Raw genomic sequence first — 16,656 nt, 5'->3', positions numbered from 1 at the left:
TCATGGATAACTCCTCTGTCTCTAGCTATGCTGGATGGCTGGAACCTAAGGCAAGGCTTCTGGGAGGCTTTGGAACAAGCCGAAACTTACTCCTCTCTCCCCTCTTACCTTTACTTTTGCAGGCACCACATGCTCTACTCCAACATCTATTGAACATGCAAACATTCAGGTCAAGAGTTACGAGGCGAATTCCAGGGAACGGTATATTTGTAACTCTGGTTTCAAGCGTAAAGCTGGTACGTCCAGTCTGACTAAGTGCCTGCATAACGAAGACACAAACGTTACCCAGTGGACAATTCCCAGTCTCAAGTGCATCAGTAAGTAGCTGTCCCTGCACTGCCCCTGCCAAGGACCCACAGACAGCAGTGCTGTGATGTGGGTCACTCAATGAGCCTGTCTGAGGGGCCAAGAGATTTGTGTTGAGGTCTGAGGCGAAATAAATCAACAGGCCTCTAAACAGCATCTCCCAGAGGTGGAAATACATGGGCTTTGGAGTGGGGACGGGGGGGGGGGAGGGCAGGTCATACAATTCTAGGTTCAAATCTTGGCTCTTCCCCTTACCTAACCCTATGAGACCTTGGGCAAGGGCTTTCACATCTCAGAACTCTAGGTTTGTCATCTCGGAAATGGACCTGGTATCAACCTTATGGCTTGTAGGAGGATTCAGTGAAACCTGGTAAATATTAACCATTATTACCATCAATGCTTTAAGATTATGGTAGCAAGAATGTGGCTACAGACAGGGATACGTGCTCAAGCATGCTTGCTTCTCAGAGAGCTTTTCCGATTTCTCCCTAGAAGAGAGCCTGTGGGGAAATTACTGCCATTCTTCTCCATTGGTATCCACCCCGGGAGACTGGGGAGACACACGGGGCACAGATTCCCTAACTCGGTCAGCCAAGGTCCAATCAGTGCTCCAGAGCAAGCGTGAGGTGTGAGAGAAAGTTGGTGGAAGCCGATGGTGCCACTTCCAAAACTACCAATCCCCTCACTCTAGAAAAATAAAGATTAACCCACAGTCTCCTATGAGAATTCTAATTTACCATTTATTGTTTACTTGGTGCATATCCAGCAGCGAGCGAAATACTTTCTCATATAACATTTGTGAAAATTCCCAACTTCTCTATGGGGGAAGTGGAGGGGAAAGCGGTGAGGGGAGGTTATTCTGTAGCAAACTCACTCTGTTGTAGAAAGCCAGACTTTGGAAAGCCAGACTCCTTGGAAAGCCAGACTTTCTCATTGAATTTGTAGTGTTTAGATCACCTGGAGCCTCCTACTCTTCCCCCTCCCTTTGCGTGACTGTCATGCATATGTCAGAGGCAGGGCAAGGAGGAAGCCTTCTACTTGGTACACAGGACTGATGGCCCTTCCCCTGGACTATCTGTTCAAGGATGCTTATATATACAGCCTTGGAAGATGGAAACAGCGCCTCTCTCTGGAGAAAAGGCAGACATGGTCGTGCCATAAATAAGACTCAGGTTCTTTCCCTGAGCTCAGGCTTCCTCTGCTGTGATGTAGCCCACTGGATGTATCTGTTCAGGCCATGTTGCCCCTGTGGGGCTTGGGGATGAGGGAATTGATGCAGACATGCTGATGCTCCTGCTGCCTGCTGTGTTTGCAGCCTGTGTTTGCATTTGCCTGAGAACTGCAAGTTGAGAAACATTGTAGTTTATTTCTTGGGCTTCTGTTCTATCCTAGGAAGCCAGATGTATCCGTTTTAAATTTGTATATTTATTTTTTATTTGTATCCTGTTCTGAAGCCACCCCCAGGTTCTACCCTCAGGATCATAAATGCCATGTGGTTGTCCTCTCTCTAGGAGACCCCTCCCTGACTCACCAAAGGCCACCCTCCACAGTAGCGCCGGCAGGGGTGACCCCAGAGCCAGAGAGCCCCTCCCCTTCTGAAAAAGGTAGGAACGTTGGAAACTTTAAGGACTTCCATTCCCTGCTAACACGCAGGTTCCCACAAGTCCCTCAGATTCATGGACCCCTGCTGGAGTTCCACTACAAACCTATGTAAACAGAACAACATTTTCTAAAAATCAAGAACAAAAATTTACTTCAGCTTAACTTTATGTTTTAAATCAAAGGGGCTTGATAGCCAGGTTTATATGTGCATGACTAATAATGGTTTGAAATCCACTCTTCCTATGTTAGATCAAAGTTCATTGTAGAGTGCTATCCTCATCCAAACCGGAGAGGGTCTGAGGTTCTGCCTGCCGTGGTCGCAGGGGGACTGGCAGGAAGCACAACACTCCTGGGGCAGAGACTTGTTGTGGCCATCACTTTCTAGAGCACATGAATGTTGAGTCACTATGTTGTACACCTGAAACTAATATAATACTGTATGTCAATGATAAATAAATTTTTTAAAAAGCAACGACAAACAACAGTGCATGAGTTCTGATTCTAGAAGGAGCTCTGTAAGTGTTAATAAAAAAAAGAAGTGACTTTCAGAAACATGAGAGACCCATGCAGAATTGTCTCCCAACAATTCTCAACGTCAGCAAATTAACGATGATGGCTCTGGTGTAGATCACTGCACAGAGCTGCCAATGTTCCATACTTCCAGAGCCTTAGGCAATCAGCTATCCCAATGTCCTCCGCACTGTCCCAGTGTTAAGAGAATTCACAATCTTGGGTGCTAAATATTGCAGGACAATGTGCCCGTGTCCTATGATACCCTTACTTCACACTTAACTCTTGATTTTTTGTGTCCCATTATCTAGTTTGTGGCTTTTCCTGGCCCTTATTTTTTCCCCTCCAGGCAGAGTCATCCTGTTATGCTGGACACTCCTGTGGAGCACTGGTTCCTCACCTTGGCTGTCCACTGAGATCACCTTGGAACCCTGGAGAGCTGTCTGGGAATCAGCATTCCAGAAGCTCTCCAAGTGATTCTGGGGTAGCCAAGGCTGAGAACCTTGCCATTTATTTTTTGTTTGTTTGTTTGTTTTTGTTTTTTTAATCCTCATCCGAGGACATTTTTCCATTTTTTGTACAGACAGAGTGGGAGGGAGAGAGAGGAAGAGAGAGAGAGGGAAACATCGATGTGAAAGGGACACATCGAGTGGCTGCCACCCGCACGACCAACCAGGGCCGGGGACAAACTGCAACCGAGGTACATGCCCTTAGCAGGAACCGAACCCAGGCCTCTCCGGACCGCAGGCGGACGCTCTAACCGCTGAGCCAAACCGGCCAGGGCGAGAACCTTGCCATTTAGTTGGCTACAAATAGAAGGAAGAGGTTGAGGTACTCGCTATATTTAACTTTGGAGTAATTCTAAAGCTCCTTTTATCTGAGTCACATCTGGTTCACCCAATTGACGAGAATGATCAAGTGGCCTTTCCCAGTCCTGCCTTCCTGTGCCAAACACTTGATGAAACTGCACAGTTGAAATCTCAGACGTGAGAGTGTCATCTTTGACGCAGGGAGACGTGGCCATGGGCACGTGGATGGGAATGCTCTAGGACAGTGGTTCTCAACCTTCCTAATGCCGCGACCCTTTAATACAGCTCCTCATGTTGTATGTGGCGTATCTGCCCGTGGGCGGACCCGCCTGGAGACGGATAGAGGAGCGGTGTCTCGGTTCTTAGGCGACCCCTGTGAAAGGGTCGTTCGACCCCCAAAGAGGTTGCGACCCACAGGTTGAGAACCGCTGCTCTGGGGGAACTCTATCTGCAAAGTACCTGGACTGCTGGCAGCTTGGATAGTATGAGGTAGTGACAAAGGATTAAAGGGCATGAGGACTTCTCACAGCATCTGTGGCTGCGAGCGCATGGGAAAGCGGCCCAAATAGCATGGACTGTTGGCCAAAGATGCTGAGATTGGGGCAAAGACAGGACATTCTTCAAATACAACTCTAGTTCTGATGGGCTGATTCTCAGGATTCCCTTATTTAGAAGTTTTGTTAAAACAATTATAAAACAAACTAAAATCAGCATCCCAGATGTCTCATCTTTGGCAAACATGGTTCCACTCGATTTTTTGAGGTCAGTCTTCTGTAGTAAACAAGCCTAGATCTACTCTAATCTTTGGGATCTTTAACCTAGGTGCACCATGATAAGTCACTGTAAATCCTCTAGTATTCTCAAGTCTCGTGGCCACCCCAGAGGGATAACTATGTGTTATGCATTTAAGGGATTTTCACCAAGAGCTGTGGAGCAATATGCTGCAGGGGGGGGGCTGGCCCAAGGGGGGCTCGTTGTAGTGGGTATTAAGTCTACTCTCTTCTGCAGCTGAGAAAGTGACTATCCTAAACATTTATGTTCTCCGTGTGTTGCACCTTCCTACAGAACCAGCTTTCACTTCCAAGTCAGACACCACAGTGCCCACAGAGCCAGCTGTTGTACCAGGCTCCAGGCTGATGCCATCAAAACCTCCTTCTCCAGGAACCACAGGGGTAGTCAGGAATGAGCATCCCCAAGCCCCATCTCAGACAACAGCAAAGGCCTTGGAACATTCTCCCTCCACCTCGCTCGAGAAGCCAGGTTAGCGCTGGCTTTGCATACTTTAGGAGAGGTCAGCTCTCTGCCTGCATGGCATTATACCATCCAAAGTCAGGACGACTTAGCAGCCCTCTGTCACCTGCTCTCTGCCACAGCCTTCTTGCTCTGGTCTCTATTTTTTGTGCTGTACCCTGGCTCAACCCAGGTGAAAAAGAAAGTGCATTTCCCATAGGTGACAAGGTTCACCGTATCAACCTGCTTTACCAAGAATCTGAATAATAACTGCTTCCTCCCAGTATGAGAGGATGGAGGAAGCTTTCCACCATTTGGAGTCACGGTCCATGGGATGGAGGAGCTCTCGGTAATCTGTATCTTCTGTACGAGCATATCTGATCCTAAAAGCATGGCCCAGCATCTAAATGAATTACTTGCTTTGTTCTTTGCTCAAATGAGTTTGGTTTTGCCAGCTGTGAATCTCTCAAGGCTTTCAGATGGGAACCAAATTCTCCAGAATTTCTCTTGTTTAATGAGAATAGTGCCTTTAGAACTACAGTCATAATTGAGCTGCTCTCTCTTCTCTGCAGGTACACATTCATACAATTCCACAGTTGCCACTGGTAAGTATTTTCCTTTGTCCTGGCAGTGGTGATGCTCAGGGACCTCGGTCCCAGAGAGCTGAACAGTTCTGGTTTGTGCTTGCTGTCCCAGCATGATAACTAACAGCATCCCCTTTCCCCCCTCAAAAGTGTCTCAGTGTAGAAAGGAAGTTGCACGATCACCCTATTTATGGAATTCTCTATTTGACATCACTCTTTTTATATTGGTACCTTCTCACTGTAAGACTCCTGATATGGAAATCAGAGAGTAGACACATCACAAGAAGGGTCTATTCAGCAATTCAGTTCTACTAAGCAGGGCTGGACGTCTGTCCAGGACTGATTATTAAACCACGAGTGAGTGCTGACGTCATGGAGATGACGATGTTCTGCTGCTACATGGGCTGCGCTACTCTCCCAGGGTCAGTACCATGCACGTTCCACCTGTTCAAACATCTCAGTCTAGGAGCCTGTTTACAGAAGATGCACACACCACCAAGGCTAGGAGAGAGAGAATGTCCCAGTAGGTGTAAGGAGGAAACTGGAAAAGTGTTAGCGAGAATGAAAGGAGGAGAGGAATCTCAGAGAACAGAGGAGAGAAAAAGAGAGAAAGAAGAGAAACAGAAGCAGGGAGAGAGAAATGCAAGTAGTAAGAAAGAATCTAATACTTTTGGCTGATAGGTTTCCAATGAAAACCACTCTAATGTCATATGGGCAAATATGATTTCTACTTTCGATTTACAAGTTTTCCTGGTAGAGAAGGAGTCATAGTTTTGTGGTTACCTTTTATCAGCATTAGTGTCATCTGGAAAAAAAAAAAAAAGTGGCTTAGGTCATTTCATCAGTTAGTTGATTAGAATGGTTTTTTAAAAATCAATCATATATGTGCAGGCAAGACATTTTAGAAAGGCTCTTTGGAGAGTATTTTCATGGAGAAACTATAGCATTTAATGACAAGGACATGGAAACAAAAATGTTTATCATCTAAGAGGAGACCAGTAAATAAAGAAGACAACCTAATTTTTCTTTTTATGTCACATACTACATTAATCTTTCTACAAAGTTTTAAAATTTTTATTCATTTTTTGAATTGGTCATATTTGCACACGGCTTAAAAATTTAAAAAATTACAAAAGGATCGATAGTAAAAAGTAAGCCCTGTCTCCGACTGAAAATCCCCTTGTGGGAAGGAAGCAACTCCTACCAGATTTTTGTGTACCCTTTCAGAGAAAGTCAGTATATAGAGGATACATGATGCCAGTCAGTTAGGTATTTTATTTTCACTGTTCTGCACCTTGTTTGTTTTCACTTAATGGCACACCTTGGAGATCCTTCCACAGCAATACATAAAACCATATCATTCTTTTTAACAGCTTTAAAATATCCCAGTCTATGGATTTGCCACAATTTCTTTAGCCAACCCCCTGTTTGGACATGTGATTGCTTACATTCTTTGGTTATATTACAAACAATGATTAATTGGAAACCTTATATTGTTTTGAATATGTGCAAGTATATCTGTAGGATAAAATCCTATACATAAAACTATAGGGCCATATTTTCTATGTAGATTTTCAAACTATTTTATTATGGGCTATAATCTATATTTTTTATAATGTATGTCTTTCACTGGATTAAAATGTCAGAAACTTGCCCTGGCCTGTGGCTCAGTGGTTAGAGCATCAGCCTGAGAACAAAGGGTTGCAGGTTCAATTTCCAGTCAAGGGCACAGGCAACCAATCAATGTATCTCTCTCACATTGATCTCTCTCTCTCTCTCTCTCTCTCTCTCTCTCCCTCTCTCTCTCCCTCTCTCTCTCCCTCTCTCTCTCCTTCCTCTCTACTAAAAATCAATGGAAAAATATCCTCAGGTGAGGATTAGCAAAAATAATAATAATAAAATATCAGAAACTCACTCCCAAATTCTGAAATGTAACATAATAAACATTAACTAAATATGTACAATAGACAAAAATAGCTATGTGCAAGGAACTGTAAAAATACAGAATTTAAAAGAAAAGGAAAGAAAACAGCTTTAAACCTTTCATATTGTAGGAATAAGACTTTCTTCTTTCAAGTGGCTCAGTTGGTTGGACATCGTTCTGTGCACCCAGAGGTCACTGGTTTGATTCCTGGTCAGGGCACATGCCTGGGTTGTGACTCGATCCCCAGTAGGGGGCATGCTGGAGGCAGCTGATCAATGTTTCTCTCTCATCAATGTCTCTCTCTCTCCCTGGTGGGTGTTGCTATTTTCACATGAATTGAGCTCATCTTTGTAAGAAAATATAAATGATGTTTATACTATAATGGTTACTCAATAAATGTTAACTTAATGTTTTAATCAGCTCATTGATACTACCAATACCATAATTTGTTTCTTTTAAATAAGGTTATAAAAGAAATCACAACTTTTGAAGTTGCCTTTTTTAGTTCAACAGAAATAATGAAAGATAAATATTGAATGAATGAGCAAATGGGTAAGTAAATTTGAGGGCTTTAACATTTAAATAAATATTCAGGAAGTGTGGCTCATCATTTCATTGACAGCCCTTTTTATCAATAACTTGATGCAGTTATTCCAATATCTGATCCTGACTAAGCTATTCTTGAAGAGTTTCAATTGTAATATAAAATGTCAAAATGTCACGTAGGACAGTGTTTACATGGCCATATTCATTTAGTACACTTGGAGTGAGGAGTTCATTTTTTGTCACATCTGACATAAGTTTGCTGCAGTCAATCCGTTCGGCCTTTGACAGGAACTCTCGCTATAACATTCATCTGTTCAATCAATAGAAACGGAGATCCTACTTTGTGCCAGATATAGTCCTAAACTACAGCGAAATTCAGATTTCTCATTAAAAAGCAAATGGCACTTTAAATGTACATACTTCAATTAATGGAATGTTAATGGTTTGATTCAATCAATTAAGTATTGATTATCTGAACCCAACTCTTAGAATGTGCTTAATACAGTAAGAGATGGAAAAGAAAAAGAAAAACAAAACAAAACAAACTAGGAAAACTGCCCAGGCATAATGAATTGACATTCTTACTTCAAAATTGCCCTCATCAACTGCAGACACACAAGGACTCTGGGCACAGCAACAGCAGAAATAAGTACTTCTCCCTGGCTAGCCTAGTCTTCAGGTCCTGCTAAGGAATAGTGATTCCTGTATGTTCACAGAGGACATTTCATCATCCACATCCAACAGTGGCCACTGGCTGCCTAGGCCACCTTCTCCCCCTCAGACCCAACATACACTGGAGGTTGAACCCTAGGCAGGCAGCCACTGGCCTTTCTGGCCTCCTGTGCAATAATCCACTTTTTCTACCCCCTCTCCCAGACTCTAATCCTCCTCTATCTCACCAAATCTCTTTCACCTTCTTTTTCTTTAATTCATGCCTCCCAAGGAAACACAAAAGGGTGGAGAACTTTGGCGGCTGATATAGTCCATTGTCTTAGTGATTCTGGTTTCAATTTCTTTACTAAACTTGTCTGGATATAACAGAGGAAGAGGTCAGGGGTTTGAGTTTAAGTCACTGAGTTCAAATTGCTTTGTTTATATCATTGGCTCAGGAGCCCTCTTCTCACTTGAGTTTGAGTCTGCAGCTTTTATTCTCAAAAATAAACAGGAAGAAGCATTGCGAAATCCAACTATTATTTTTATCAACTTGCCTTTTCCAATAAATCTCTTCATGAACAGTAAATGCATACCAAGCTGATTAGTCAGTGTGAAGAAATAGTTTATCATAGGCTACAGTATCTCTGCTAATAAAGATTTCTGATTTTTAGTCATACTGACGAGTAATGTTAAGTTTAAAAATTCAAAACATTTTTACTAATTGCCCATGTTTCCTGTTACTTCTTTTGGAAGTTTTCTATGCTTATTTCTCCTACAAGCAGTTTTGTTTTTACACTTTACTGTTTCTTACAACTTAGCTCTTTCTTCTGATTGCAGTTACACTGCAAAAATATCAGGAACATTTTTTAAAGAAAATAAAGATTATCTACAATCCCACCATTACTTAATACTTTGGTATATATTCAAGACTTTTCTGAGCATATGGACACACACATGGCTTACTGAAGGTTATTTTTTGGTTTCTTTTTATCTCAACCAGTTTTTAAAAAAAATTATTTATTTTTGTTACAGAGGTTTCTCCTCCTCCCGCCCCCCTGATTTCCCCTTCCTCCTCCCTCCCCGCCCTGTCCCCAGCTTTGTTGCCCATGTCCATTGTTCATGCACACATGCATATAAGTTCTGTCTCAACCAGCTTTTTTCACTTATGATATCATAGATATCTTTCCATGTTAATACAGATTCATTTCATAATTTTTTAAAGCTGAATAATATTCCATTGGATGGGTGTACCACATTTTAACTAATTTTCTACTGGTAAGAGATTTAGATTAGTATTTTAAAATTATTTTAAACACTATTTCAGTGAATATTCCTATATGTCCTTTCCCATTTCCTAAGAATAAACTCCTAGAACTAGAACTGGAGAGTTACAGGTTATGGTCTTCTCTAAAGCTTTTATGGTGCCAATTACCCCTGAGAAAACCCTGCTCTTCGACAGGTCTACAAAGCAGAAGTTCTGGGTATTCCCCCACATCCATATATTTAGCTGTTTTTCAATAGGGTTGTATTTTGAAGGCCAAGCCATGGGAATTTTCTCTTGCTTACGAGGTTGAGTTGGCTGTACCGGCACAGGCCCAAAGGAAACGTGGTCTCCAGACGTTCAGGGCTGTCATCTTGCACGCGGGGCAGCTAGATGCCTTCCGTGGGGAGATTTCATAATATGGAGGCAAGCTGGCCAACTCTGCTTGGAGTTTAGTATTGACACAGGGTTTTAAAAAAGTTATGTTCACCCTGCCCTTGGGATAAGCCCGTTGCGTTCGCACCCAGACCCCGCTCTTCCTGTAATAAATCTCAGATGCTGTCGTGGCCGCTGGCCTTCCACCCTCCAGTCCTCCCGCCGCTCCACACTGTTCCTTTCAACCCAGTCAACATGCTTTTTTCCTTTTCCTAAGCATTACCTTATTCTCCTCTTATCGGTAAGACCTCTCTTATAACACCTCAGCTTTCTCCTTACCACCCTTCCTCTGTCATAAAAAGTAGCAAATCAGTAAATAATGATAATGAAATTGGAAGAAAAATGGCACTACAAGTGTCGGTTCTAAATTAGGATTAAAGGGGGAGTTGTGCCAGAGGACAACTGAGGAGGACCCTGGCCTCATGTGCTTTTCTTCAAAAATTTTTTTCTTTATTGATTTGAGAGAGAGAGAGGAAGGGAGAGGGAGAGAGAGAAACATCGATGAGAGAGAGCATTAATTGGCCGCCTCCTGCATGCCCCCCACGGGGGATTTGGCCCACAACCTGGGCATGTGCCCTGACCAGAAATCGAACCGGTGACCTCTTGGTGCATGGGTCGATGCTCAACCTGAGCCACACCAGCCAGGCTCATGTACTTTCTTGACTTTGGATTTAGCAGCAAGCATTTCTCCTCATGAAGTGCCGGCCTCATCCTCATCTGTCCACCCCCACTTCTGATCTCTGAGCCTCTCATTTTCCCCTCCTGACTTACTCCCATCCCTGCCCATCACCATGTCACTCTGCTCAGGAAGGAAAGAATTAGGAGCAGGGGACATGGGATAACACGAATGGGGACAATATGAACTGGCAGTGTTGGTGGGAAAGGAATGTACTTTTTGCCCAGATGTAGAATAGATTGAATTGTATGAAACCTTAAGAAATGTTAATAACAGTAAGCTGGTTGGTAAGGCGTTTGGATCTCTCTGAAAGCATGTAAGCTGTAAAGAATGTTCAGATTCTTAGAAATGAATCCTAGAGGGGGGATAAATGGTGATGGATGGAGGGTGGAATACACAGGACAGTGGATAGATGATGTGTTGTAGAATTGTGCACCTGAAACCTGTATAATTTTGTTAACCAGTGTCACCCCAATAAATTCAATAAAAAGGAAAAACAAAATGAAATGAATCTGCTGCTGGGACTTTTAGCATGATACCAGCTTAGTTCTCTTTTTTTGCAGTGGCAGCAATTTCCACCTCTGTGTCTGTGCTTTTTGGAGTATGTGTGGTATTTCTTCTGGTATGTTATTGCAAAAAGTCAAGGTGAGTGACACAGGAGAATCATACTGGACAAGAGTCTTCCTTTCCTCCAAGCAAACAGCTTCATTATTATGACTGCCTTCTCAAAGGAAGAATCACTTTCCTGGCTGGAGACATAGGCTCTCAGTCTCACCCCCTTCGATGTTGACCAAAAGGAGTGGCGGGCTCTGGCCGGGTAGCTCAGTTGGTTGGAGCATCATCTCGTACACCAAAAGGTTGCAGGTTCGATTCTGAGTCAGGGCACATATCCAGGTTGCAGGTTCAATCCCGGTAGGGGTGCACACAGGAGGCAACCCATTGATGTTTCTCTCTCTCAGATTTGTTGAAAATAAACTTTTAGTTACTTGTAGAAAAATTCTCTTTTCTAAATATCATATCAATATAAAGACTTTACTGCCCTTTGAGCCTAACTTTAGAAAAATGAACATTTCATGAAATGCGACTGTAAAGCCAAAATGAAAATGTCACCTAAAAATTTACATAAATCTTTAAAATCTGTTAACACCAACTCAACCAATAAGAAATGCCATAAAACTCATAAATAATTCAGAAATTAACAAACTAAGGTTGATATATTACTTAAAAACTTGTCAAAAAATCCAAACAGTCCCAGCCAGTGTGGCTCTGTGGTTAGTGTCGACCCAAGCACCAAAGGGTCCTGGGTTTGATTCCCAGTCAAAGGCACATGCCTGGGTTGCAGGTTCAATCCCCAGCCCCAGTTGGGACATGTGCACATGTGCAGGAGGCAACCAATTGATGTGTCTCTCTCACATCAATGTTTTCTCTCTCTCTCTCTCTCTCTCTCTCTCTCTCTCTCTCTCTCTCTCTCGTTCTCCCTCTGCCCCTCCATCCCTTCCTTCTACTCTCTCTTAAAAAAAAAATCAATAGAAAAAATAGCCTCAGGTGAGGATAACAACAACAAAAAATCCATTTAGGCAAAATGACTTTTTTTTTAATCCTCACCGGAGGATACTTTTTCAAATATCTTCAGATAGAGCGGGAGGGGGAGACAGAGAAAGAGAGAGAGAGAAACTTCAATGTGAGAGAAACACATCAACTGGCTGCCTCCCCACATGACCGACCTGGGCTGGGGACAAACCACAACCAAGGTACCTGCCCTTGACCAGAATCAAGCCCACGACTCTTTGGTCCATGGGCCGACGCTCTAAGCGCTGAGCCAAACCGGCCAGGGCTAGGCAAAATGACTTTTTAAAGGATTTTCAAAATATCACTATAATAATTTCCATATAAAATGCTGTATTTGGAGCTGTATTCTTAAGAGATTATAATGACTATATTCACTGACCATATTTAAAAAGGATACATAGCCTTTTTAAGAAATAATATATTAAAAATATATCCTTAAAAAGAATTTGGAAATGTGGTATATATGGCCAATAAATATGCTCATAAGAGGAATAGTCAATATTCACAGACTATGTTAAAGAAATATTCATAAATATATCTTTAAGAATTGGTAAACCTCCAAGGAACTGAAAGTGCTTATTTTATATACTTTATTTTTGTTAATCCTCACCTGAGGATATTTTACCATTGATTTTTAGATAGGGTAGAAGGGAGGGAGGAAGGGAGGAAAGGAGAGAGAGAAACATCAATGTGAGAGAGACACATCAATTTGTTGCCTCCCACACGACCCTGACTGGAGCTGGGGATCAAACCTGCACCCCAGGGTGTCAATGGGAGGAAAAGGAGAAACATCTTTAACAAAAATAAATTAATAAAAAAATTAAAAATAAAAAACAGAAACAGCCCTGGCCGGTTTGGCTCAGCGGCTGGAGCGTTGGCCTGCAGTCCGGAGAGACCCGGGTTCAGTTCCCGCTAAGGGCACATACTTCGGTTGCAGTTTGTCCCTGGCCCTGGTTGGTCGTGCGGGTGGCAGCCACTCGATGTGTCCCTTTCACGTCAATGTTTTTCTCTCTCTCTCTCTCTCTCTTCCTCTCCCTCCCACTCTATCTGTACAAAAATTGGAAAAATGTCCTCGGGTGAGGATAAAAAAAAAAATTAAAAAAAAAACAGAAACAAAAACAAAAACCCTGCACCCCAGGTATGTGCCCTTGACTGAGAATTGATCCCTTGACCTTTTGGTCCTTGGGCCTACGATCTAACCACTGAGCAAACTGGCTAGTGCAAAAGTGCTGATTTTAAAATGTCCTAAAAAGATACTTATCCTCAGGAGGTGGATTAAATAGTCCATGGAAGAAATGACTGATTCAGATGGTCATGGCCTCAAAAACACAGATGGAAACATGGAGTTAATGTGTTGTGCTTCCCCTCCTCTTGGTTACTCAGGAATTGATTAATGTATTTGTTTGTTTATTTAACACCAAGTGCCAAGAACTGTTTTAAAAGCTTTATTAATATTACATCACTTCGGTCAGGATTATCTCATCTGGTTTGGCTGAGTTCCTAGTTACTCTCTCCTTCTATTGTTCTCACCATTTAAACTACCACTTTTTAGCAGAGGGTTCCCAAGGTGGGTGGGAGTTGCTCCAACAGCATTGGTAAATCTTTGGTGGATAAGAGAGTTAAAAATACCAAAATAGGATTTAAATCGTATCTGTGAATGGAGTTTTCTCCATCTGAGTGTTCAATAGGAACTATCTGTTTATTAAATTTGAGGGCAATGCTCTCCTCCCTCTTTTCAAAACCTGTGAATTATCTGCTTTACAGGCAAACTTCCCGGACACCCAATGTTCCAATGGAAAACATGGAAGACATACCAATGACTGGGGCAACCAATGGCAGAGAGGAGGACACACAAAACTACCAAACAACCTAGGAAACGCCAGGAGAAAACCAAGGCCAGCAAGGGCTGGAGCAAAGGCACCAACTCTGCTCTGGCCAGAGGGGACTCTGAAAAGACTCTAGGAGTTGGGCACCAGGGAGAAGCTGCCAGGATGCTAAACTATCTTGGCATCACTTTATCGACCGTGGCCCCCCTAGGCACTGCCTGCATGGGTAGGTTCTCCAGGCTTAGGATGGACGCTCGATGCCTGCCCTGCCTCAGATACAGGGCCAGGTTCCCAAAGTTCCAGCCATTGAAGGCCTCAGGTCTTCCTGTCAGGACATTTACTTGGGATGACTTATCAGCCTGACTCTCTCTTCCGTCCCTCCTCCTGACTTGCAGTTTACAAAGAAAAGAAATATATCTGAGGCTCTAAGTGAATTGAGTAGGCTCCTCCTGTTTTAGGAGGTATCTATAAAGATGACATCAGCATTTCATCTCCCCAAACTCTCTCCAGTTAGGTGCTCTGCATGCATTGAATGGGAGCAAAGAGACAGTGTGCCCAATGGATTCTCCAGATTTAAAGGCTCAGAAAGAAAGCTGAACTCAGTGACATTTTATATATATATATATGTACATTTATATTTATACTTCCTTATCTATTATATCTACATGTTATATGACTTGCATTTTGAAATGGTACCTTGTATAAACAAAATAAAATGTCTATTTTCAATTAAAAAATGCAATAAAAGAATTACTGAGAAGAAATGTACACACAAAACAACAACAAAAATAAGAGGAGAAAAAGCAGGAAAGCCAAGTCCCAAATGGTCGAGCTCAGCTTTTTTAAATGGAGAAAAAAATCTTGCCTGAGGTGGATCATATCACAGTTTTAGAGAATGTCTAATGGGATTTCCATGTGAGAAGACACAGGTGGCAGGTTCTGGCCCAGGTACGCCTGGTGCACACATGCTCTTTCTTTCTTTGCTATTTGCAACATTTTTAAAATAAAATCATGGGCTTAATCTCACCTCCTCATTATATAGATGAGAAAATTGAGGCCCAGAGAAGTTAGCCTTACCCAAGGCTAAATGGCTCAATTAATGCCAGAGTTTGAACAGAATTGGGGTGGGGGGAGGGGAGTAGTAGGCCTGACTATAAGCCAGCTATCAGCTGCCCAGTCACACAGCCGAGTAGCCAGGTAGCCATCATAAGCATTTGGGAAGTGGGGCAAAGCAGCCAATTCATGCTCTACCAGAAGCTCTCAAAGTGCCCCTTCTTCTTAACTTCTTCATCACCAATTTAGATGGTTTCATCAAAAGCAAAGGAAGAATAGAAATTTAAATGGCTGGTGCTTGGAGTTTTAAAGCCACACCATTTCACTGTCGGCAAATACCTTTTTCAATGAGTAGAAAAACTCGGTGCTGACACATGAGCTAAGCCATTTTATTTGCTCTGGGCCTTAATTGCTTCATTATCTCGAACCTGCCTGATTTAAACTCTGAAGCTGCTTGACCCTAAGTTTCTAGGGCTGGATCCAGTTTGTTCTTTATAAGAAATTTTAAGAATTTGACTCATTATTTTAAAACTAATTTGAAAGAAAATACAACCTACATAAAAAATTGGGCAGATGTTCAATGGAACCAAATTTTGAAAGGTTTCTAGATCATAGGGCTAGTTCAAACCACATAGATTTGTGGTTTGAATTCATCATTTTCTTTGGAAAAGTGAGTGATATGATGACTTCTGGGGCCCATTTTGGAGCTTTGAAATCACTGGTTCAGGCTCATCACAGAAGAACCCCATGATCCATCAGTCACCAACCAAGTTCAAGCTGGGTACATTACATGACAAAAATTAGATCTAGACATGGAAGCCAGCAGGGTGGGGTGGAGGTGAGGTCTGAAAGGACCAGGGAGAGTGGGGTGGGGTGGATAAATAAATAAATAAATAAATAAACAAACAAATCTGGGATTTTTTTCCCCCCAAAGAACAAAGGGGTAAAATGAATTCTTTTATCAGATGCTATAGTTCTTCTAGGGAAATGTTAAAAACAAACAAACAAACAAACAAAAAACAAACAAACAAAAAAAAACCTCTACAGCCTGGCCAGTGTGGTTCAGGGGTTGAGCATCGACCCATGCACCAAGAGGTCACCGGTTCCATTCCCAGTCAGGGCACATGCCCAGGTTGAGGGCCAAATCCCCAGTGCGGGGCAGGCAGGGGGCGGCCAGTCGGTGTTCTCTCTCATCACGTTTCTGTCTCTCTCTCCCTCTCACTTCCTCTCTCTCTAAAATCAATAAAGAAAAAAAATTTTAAATCAAAAAAACCTCTACAATGCCAAAACATACTATGGCCCCAGAATTTATCCATCAGGCAGTGATGAACATGTCTAAAGTAAGAACTGTGTCTTCATCTTTGACTTCTGAGATGAATGCAGTGCCCTGAAGGTGGTTAATAGATGCTAGATCAATAAAGTAAAAGCTTCCTAACTGAAGTATGGCTAAAAGTTCTGAGACAGGGCAGCCCATTGTCAGGCAAAGCTACAAAGGAGGTGATGTTTGGGGCACTCAGCCACTTGTCTTTGTGCATCCCATCTCCCCATGCTTCGTTGACAGTTCCAAGCACTGCCTCAAATTCTACATACAACTGTCCCTTATTTTCACACAGTGTAGTAATTGACCAGGGGGTTTGGCTCCGAAGGCACAACAAGCCCCGGAAGTGAGGA

The 16,656-nt window shown here is 42.6% G+C and overlaps 2 protein-coding genes across 6 annotated transcripts in view; one reads left to right on the top strand and one right to left on the bottom strand.

The window, feature by feature from the left end:
• IL15RA (interleukin 15 receptor subunit alpha) overlaps positions 1–14,615 on the top strand; it is a 55,115-nt gene extending 40,500 nt beyond the window's left edge. The window contains exons 2-7 of one of the 5 annotated variants that reach the window (XM_036243635.1): positions 123–317; positions 1,761–1,910; positions 4,293–4,487; positions 5,030–5,062; positions 11,101–11,182; positions 13,871–14,606. In XM_036243635.1, coding sequence (XP_036099528.1) covers positions 123–317; positions 1,761–1,910; positions 4,293–4,487; positions 5,030–5,062; positions 11,101–11,182; positions 13,871–13,979 — 764 coding nt within the window. In that variant the 3' untranslated portion in view covers positions 13,980–14,606. Of the gene's footprint in view, positions 1–122; positions 318–1,760; positions 1,911–4,292; positions 4,488–5,029; positions 5,063–11,100; positions 11,183–13,870 lie in introns of all 5 variants that reach the window. The other 4 variants (XM_036243645.1, XM_036243641.1, XM_036243654.1 and 1 more) reach the window with 4 other exon arrangements.
• Positions 5,754–16,656, bottom strand: part of FBH1 (F-box DNA helicase 1) — a 79,179-nt gene continuing 68,276 nt past the window's right edge. Inside the window, exon 20 of the mRNA XM_036243616.1 lies at positions 5,754–5,846. Coding sequence (XP_036099509.1) covers positions 5,769–5,846 — 78 coding nt within the window. The 3' untranslated portion in view covers positions 5,754–5,768. The remainder of the gene's footprint in view (positions 5,847–16,656) is intronic.

This window comes from Molossus molossus, unplaced genomic scaffold (genome assembly GCF_014108415.1).
Source record: "Molossus molossus isolate mMolMol1 unplaced genomic scaffold, mMolMol1.p scaffold_m16_p_1, whole genome shotgun sequence".
Taxonomy (NCBI): Eukaryota; Metazoa; Chordata; class Mammalia; order Chiroptera; family Molossidae; genus Molossus; species Molossus molossus.
This window is presented reverse-complemented; position numbering and strand designations above follow the sequence as displayed.